Source organism: Urocampus carinirostris, chromosome 7, assembly GCF_059441175.1.
Source record: "Urocampus carinirostris isolate Australia breed hairy pipefish chromosome 7, RoL_Ucar_1.0, whole genome shotgun sequence".
NCBI classification, from domain to species: Eukaryota; Metazoa; Chordata; class Actinopteri; order Syngnathiformes; family Syngnathidae; genus Urocampus; species Urocampus carinirostris.
Window position 1 is genome coordinate 24,137,767 of NC_142355.1, and position 7,495 is coordinate 24,145,261.

The window sequence follows — 7,495 nt, forward strand, 5'->3', positions numbered from 1 at the left end:
GTCCAGGAATAAAGCAGGGCGGAGCCCCCCCCAAACGCATATTTTTGACACCCCTTTTAACAAAGTTTTTAGTTTTTGGGTACTTGTAGAAGCAATTATGTCAGGGCTCATTTTATTTAAAATAAATCAAAATTTCTCAACCAAGTATTTTTTAAAGATCAATTCAGATAAGATTTCATGATGTTTTTTTCTTTTTATTTAAATCAATGTTGTTTTTTCATAAGTTGCTTTTTTTCCACCACTAACAGGTGTTAAATAATACACTCTCCTTTTAAAAGTAATACTCTTATATTTTTAAATAACCATCCATCATCAGCACCGCTTATCCTCAGTAGGGTTGCGGGGGTGCTGGAGCCTATCCCAGCTATCTTTGGGCAGTGGGCAGGGGACACCCTGAACTGGTTGCCAGCCAGTCTGAAGGCTATTTTTAAATACATTTTTCTGAACATTTTCTGCAGGCAGTGTGCCTCAAGATGTATTCACTGAGGAAAAAATAGAGTGCCTTGACTCAAAAGAACTGAAAAACTTTGATGTCACACACCTTGGCTCTGTAAATATATCCGAGGACCACAACAGCCACTTCAGTCATGAAAACCAGCAACAGTATGAAAACAAACTGAGGGGGAAACAAGGTCAAACGCATTGCAGTTCAACTGATTAGCATTTGATTTTGGATGAAAATAATGAAAATCCCTTTTCATTGTCACATCACAATCATACTGACTGTCGAGAGACCGCAGTGGCTCTCTCTCACGGTAGCGCAACATCCGATGAGGCCAATAATAAAAAGCAGCGCCCCGGCCGCGATGATGACCACAGCCGGGACCAGCGTGTACACGTCTTCGAAAAAGTGCTCGTAGTCATCGTACGTGATGAAAACGTAGGCGCCGGCGTAGCAGAGGATGCCAGCTGCCGCCTGTTAGTGAGAAGTATTCCAGTCATATATAACAATAGTGCACTCAAAATCAGAATGTAACCAATCCAGAAGTGACAAACACATGGAATAAGGAAGTTGCAATCACAAAAACATATATTGTTCCCGCAACACAAAAGAGAAGAAAAATAAACCAGGCGCTTGTTTGATTTGAAAAGTTTCTGTTATTTCAGGACATTCAATTTCTGTCTTGTGACGACAGTCTAAATCATGCACAAAATAATCTGTGTTATGCTGTGTTCTGTCTGTTCATCTGTGGAGTATGCATTAGATAAATACATGTCTGGTTTACAGATATACAAGCTTGGTTTGTTTTTATACCAACTCCACGCCTTTTTGAGCAACGAGTCAACATTTGTGTCTTGTAAAGGGTGTGAGTCCTCTTGTGTTCAATGAGTATTTAATAAGGTCTTGAATGATATCCTTTTGTACAGGATTTGGGCTTAAATAAAATGCCATAATCTCATCTCATCATCCGTACCGCTTATCCTCATTAGGGTCGCGGGGGGGCTGGAGCCCATCCCAGCCATCTCCGGGCAGTGGGCAGGGGACACCCTGAACTGGTTGCCAGCCAATCGCAGGGCAAAATGCCATAATAGTCGAGTCAAGTCAAGTCAAATGTATGTATATAGCCCTTAATCACAAAAATGTCTCAAAGGACTGAACAGGATTACAATGAACCAATTACCTGATTTTAAACCAACACGATACCTTGATTTGTCTATAATACACTCCACCTCTCTTGTTCGTGTGCTGGATGGGACAGTTTCAGATTACAAAGAAGCTGTATTCTGTGTTTTAGGGATTTTTAAAGTGTTAGTGTGAATCTATATTACTACTTAAAGATTTGGGTATATAGCTCAGGAGGTAGAGGGTTCGTCTTGGGATCAAGAGGTTGCAGGTTTGATTCCTGGTTCCTCCGTGTTATGTGTCGAAGTGTCCTTGGGGAAATCACTGAATCCCTAATGCCCCCAATAAGCAGGTAGACAGCTTGAATGGCTGACTCACTATTGGTGTGTGAGTTTGGTGTGAATTAGTAGGAGTAAAGCACATTGTAAAGCACTTTGGGGGGTTTTTATTGCCTCGAAAAGCGCTATATAAATGCAGACCATTTACCATTTATTGTGTCTTACATATTTCCATTCACCCCTTTTATTATGACAATACGCTAATCTGGGCCAGGGGATATAGAACTGGGCATTAGTGTAGCCGCAATATGGTTAATGCAGTGTTTTCTTTATAATAAATGATGTATTTAGTTGATTGTAATAAATAGTTAACGAGTAGGAATTATCTTTCAATACTAAAAATAAGCCAAGTGTGTGATAGGGGAATATTTGTAAGCTGAAGTAAAGAAAAAGCCCACCGTATTTGTTGTTGACACACAAAGCTTCGTTATTTGACTTACTAATAAAACTCAAGTGGAATAACTATTGTTATTGTTGTTACAATTGTTCCGGACACTGAAAAAGAAGTTTGAGTTACTGCATTATGCATTCAGACCAACGAATTTAGTTAAGTTGAATATCCCGTAGACATGGATTTGCTTGAAATTTACCAACAGAGTTGTAATATTGTAAAACTTACATAAATCTAAAGACGGCGGCAGAAATAAGATATATAGCCTAATAAGCTATAATAGCCTGCTAAAGTGATTACAATGAGTTAGCTGTTAGCTGTAGGACTATTTAGCCAGCTAGTAACAGCATAACGCAGCCGAAACAACAAAAAAGACCAATAAACTTACCCAGAATATGAGATTCAAAAAGACCAACACGGTCTTCGAGGATGTTATACCGCATTGCCTCATCGCCAGCGCCGAAATACAAGCCTGCACTTAATATATTAGTACGGAGAACGACATTGCTCCACGTTCGTTGGTGTGCAGGAATGTTTTTGTGGGGGAGTCAACTCAAGTAAAACAGGAAGACTCGAAAAGGGGGATTTGCTGACATCTAGCGGTAATGTAATGTTATTGCGAAGAGAAGCATGAACCAAACTACAACACAGTAATCAATCGGTTATCGCGGTTAATGGGGACCAAAACCACCCGCAAAAAGTGAAATCCGCGAAGTAGCGACGCCCCTTAAAAAATGCTTAAAAAATAAATATCTCATTTCATCTAATTAGCTGCTCCGCTTATCCTTATTAGGGTCGCGGGCGGGCTGGAGCCCATCCCAGCCATCTCCGGGCAGTGGGCAGGGGACACACTGAACTGGTTGGCAGCCAATCGCAGGGCACACGGTGACAGACAACTCACTCGCTCATTCACACCTAGGGACAATTCGGACCGGCCAATTCACCTGAAAAGCATGTCTTTGGAATGTGGGAGGAAACCGGAAAAGCATGTCTTTGGAATGTGGGAGGAAACGAGTGTCCGGAGGAAACCCATGCAAGCACGGGGAGAACATACAAACTCCGCACAGTAAGGCCGGTAGCTGGATTTGAACCCACGCAGGAGGTTCCCACGACCTCAGAACTGTGCCGCACACGCGCTAACCACTGCGCCGCCGTGCTCCAAAAAAAAAAAAATATATATATATATATATATACCGGTATATATATATATATAATAATAATAATAATAATAATTTCCTTTGTATTGTCATTCTTTGTAACAATGTACACAGAACGAAATGTCGATACACCTGACCCGATGTAGCGGGTCGATGCAGCCGCAGCCATATATATATATATATATATATATATATATATATATATATATATATATATATATATATATATATATATACCGGTATATATATACCGGTATATATATATATATATATATATATATATATATATATATATATATATATATATATATATATATATATATATATATTATATTATATAAATTTTTATTTTATTTTATTATTATTATTTTTTAGACCCGGTTGATTGGGACCAAAACCAACTGCGAAAAGTAAAAATCTGCGAAGTAGCGACGCCCCTTCAAAAATGCTTTAAAAAAAGAAAAAAATATACATCTATATATATATATTTTTTTTTATTATTTTATTTTATTATTACGTGGAACCGCGAAATAGCAAGGTCCCACTGTACAGAATTCACCTATTATACAAAATTTAAAGCTGAGTCCAAAGTCCGGGCCGGGGGCCAGTTACGTCCCGTGATCAAATTTTTACTGGCCCATGGCCTCTGTCATAAAATGAATGATACATGGCCGGCCAGGATGGTGGCTGCAGTATAAATTACATTGGTGCAAAAAACAAAAATCACCATTCCAGAAATGGACAGACAGACACTTATTCATCCCTGTAGGGAAATTGACATCTGGTGACCAGATGATGGCCACCATGCCCTTTTCTTTCTGTGAGAAGTTGGGCCCACCCCGTTTACGGCGTGGCAACTTTAAATAAAAAAGAAAAGTTGACTGTGAGGGCCGCCACTTCCAGGACAAATAGAAATTTGAGTACTTTTTCTCTGAAATCTGAGACATCTGCGTCTGCCTATTTGCCAAGAAATTGTGGCTGTTTTCAAAGTACCGATATATAATATCAAAAGGCGCTGCCGGACAAAACATGCTGACTACGACAAGCTAACTGGTAACGAATGCTGTGAAAAGGTGGAGGAACTGAAAGCAGTTTTAACGGCACAGCAGCACTTTTTCACGAAACCCTGCGAGTCAAATCAATATGCAACATAGGCGAGTTACTAGGTCGAGATCGCCGAGCACAGCAAACCTTTCACGGGGGGCTGAAACCCCCCGCCCCTTTTTTTAGCTTAGAAAACCTGGCCAGCTTTCTGAAAAGTTTGGATACCCCTGATTTAAATGATGTGGCTTACAAAAAAAAGATAAAAGGAAAAACATCATCTACAATGCCGCTCATGAAATCGATTTTATTTTTCAAGCGTTTTGACAAATCTATTAAAACACGCAGCCCTCTCACAGCCGTTTAACAATAAATAATAAGAAATAAGAATAAGAATACATTTTTTATTAATTACATGCAATATTGAAAATATATATATACCCTGCTTTAAAGATAATCGTGTAAAATGATCTTCCATTCGTATAACAGCGTAGAACCTAGTATTGTATGAGTGACTACTGGATAATTGAGTTTTAGTATCAGTCTAAAATGTGTCCTTAAACATCTCAAAAAGGAATTTAGATTAATTTGTATTTTCGATCCTATGGATATGAAAAAAAAAATTTGGATTCAATGGAGGGCAGCACGGCGGTGCGGTGGTTAGCGCGTGTGCGGCACGGTTCTGAGGTCATGGGTTCAAATCCAGCTACCAACCTTCCTGTGCGGAGTTTGCACGTTCTCCCCGTGCTTGCGTGGGTTTCCTCCGGGCACTCCGGTTTCCTCCCACATTCCAAAAACATGCATGTCAGGTTAATTGGCCTGTCGAAATTGTCCCTAGGTGTGAATGAGCGAGCGAATTGTCTGTCCCTGTGTGCCCTGCGACTGGCTGGCAACCAGATCAGGGTGTCCCCTGCCCACTGCCCGGAGATGGCCGGGATGGGCTCCAGCACCCCTGCGACCCTACTGAGGATAAGCGGTGCAGATAATGGATGGATGGATGATTCAATGGTCCATGAAAGTGCATCTTGTTGCTGTAATGTGAAAATTATCTAATTTTTGTATATATTTTTTTAAGTATTTGCAGTTACAGTACCGTATTTAGGATGTAAATGTTCCAATTTCACCAAAAATAACATTGTAAACATTCCATGAATGTAATATAAATGTTAAAATAATTACAAATTAAAGATAAGTACTTGAAAATTAAATGATAAACAATTAATATAAAACAATAAAATAAAACAACCCTAAAAAAAAGGTTGGGATTGCAGTGCAGTTTCCTATTTTTCCAGGAAAATATGAATGCTGAATGCATCACAAATATTGTTTACTTCATCTCTTGAGGGAATACTAGAAGTTGCATGAAATGACATTATAAATCAGAGAAGAATTGATGTGGTTTGGTCACTTTGAGTCTCTGAAATTTGTATTCTTGCTTTGTAGAACTCGTTATCACTTGCACTACAGACTACAGCGACATCTAGTGGTAGATTATTGCACCTTGTCCCTTTAACAATGTGGACACTTCTTAAACATTACCACAGTACTATTCTGAGCCTTCAATGCATGCATTTTTATTATGAAGAGAGATTTGCTTTACATTTTGACTTATTTCCTCCCAGTGACAAAGCTGAACTCAGCATGAGTCCCAAAAATCTTGTCCAAGTGGCTAAAATGCGGTGCAAAATTGGTGTTGGGTTTCTGATGGTGCACGTCGTGTTTGCTAGGCCCTCCATACAAGCCGAACGGTATCACACGTGACATGGACCAAGGAAAGTCGTAACCGCAGTGGGCCTCTATGGAAACGTAGACGTGGAACACCATGAAGGTCCAAGTTGTCAGCAGGTGGCATCTCAGGAGCATAGGGTTCAAGGTGGTCCAGAAGCCCACGGTGAGAAGCTCCCAGCCTCCCAGACACTGAGTGGCCAAAGCGAAGGGAGATGAGTATTTGTGATGGATGGCGTGGAAGGTGAGATAAAGCCACGATATCTTGTGATGCAGCAGATGCCAGATGTAATACTGGAGGTCAAAGAGCAGCAGGTTTCCCAGGACTCCGAAAATGAACTCCGGTAAAGACGGGGCCTTGTCAGGGAGCTCCACAGGGGGCCTCCACAACCACTGAGCAACTGATGCAGGAAAGACCAGGAAAAGGTGGTTGTGCATGGTGACACCGGCACAGTGCAGCAGCGTGGAGACCGAGGGTCGACGGTTCGGCTGGAGCTTAAAACACTGCACCCTAGGCCATCTGTCTCCCGCTATGTCGCACACGAGGTAAGGAAGGCACAAGACAAAGTAGGACGAGACCGTGAGAACGACCGGGAAGATTGGAGAACGGAGACAACCTTTGTAGTCGACTTTAAGTTTGTCCCACAGAGGCTGAAGCAAAACATTGTGTTCTTCTATCGCCAGTGGATACACGGTTGTATTTGCAGAAGCCATTCCAAAACGGGAGCTTCTTCAAACCGGACCTTCGAGATGTGAGACCACCAGCGCCTGCTTTCGGTGTATGTGTCCTATCAAGTGACAGCCAAGTGCACTCATTATTTATATAGGGAAACTGGTCACATTTCTTTAGAACCAAAAAACTCTTACACAAAATTCAAAAGGTGGACACCAACCAATGTATTGAAAGTGAGTTACTTATATATAGTAAACATACAATCCATTCATTTTATTTAATCGTTACAACTTAAAAACTGAACTAGACTCATCTTTTATCACATAAAGGGTTGCGTGAGTACTGATACCAGGCATCGGGACAGATGACTCTTAACACATTGGTACTTGCAATGGAAGCTAATGTTCGTATCAGCTTCTTTCTAATTCCCCATTTATCTATCAAGAATCGAAAAATAAAATGAATATTAAATAAAATCAATTAAAATATATGGATAAATATTTTCTTCTGATTTAAATGCAGCCTGGTGATCCTGGAAGAGGTAATGTGGGGTCCCTTCTCAAAGTTTCTTCATTTTCCTCATGCTGAGTTTTTGAGTTTTTCCTT

General features: G+C 40.4%; 2 protein-coding genes across 2 annotated transcripts in view; both read right to left on the minus strand.

Moving 5' to 3' along the window:
* The window catches only part of tspan3a (tetraspanin 3a), a 5,009-nt gene extending 2,155 nt beyond the window's left edge, over positions 1 to 2,854 (minus strand). The window contains exons 1-3 of the mRNA XM_088340254.1: positions 2,682 to 2,854; positions 725 to 916; positions 542 to 616 (exon numbers count right to left, since the gene is read on the minus strand). Coding sequence (XP_088196380.1) covers positions 542 to 616; positions 725 to 916; positions 2,682 to 2,744 — 330 coding nt within the window. The 5' untranslated portion in view covers positions 2,745 to 2,854. The remainder of the gene's footprint in view (positions 1 to 541; positions 617 to 724; positions 917 to 2,681) is intronic.
* Positions 2,855 to 6,099: 3,245 nt separating this feature from the next.
* On the minus strand, positions 6,100 to 6,988 carry ch25hl1.2 (cholesterol 25-hydroxylase like 1, tandem duplicate 2). The gene has a single exon (XM_088340488.1). It carries the CDS (start codon positions 6,928 to 6,930, stop codon positions 6,100 to 6,102), a length of 831 nt encoding a protein of 276 aa, XP_088196614.1. The 5' UTR covers positions 6,931 to 6,988.
* Between the last annotated feature and the right edge of the window lie 507 nt (positions 6,989 to 7,495).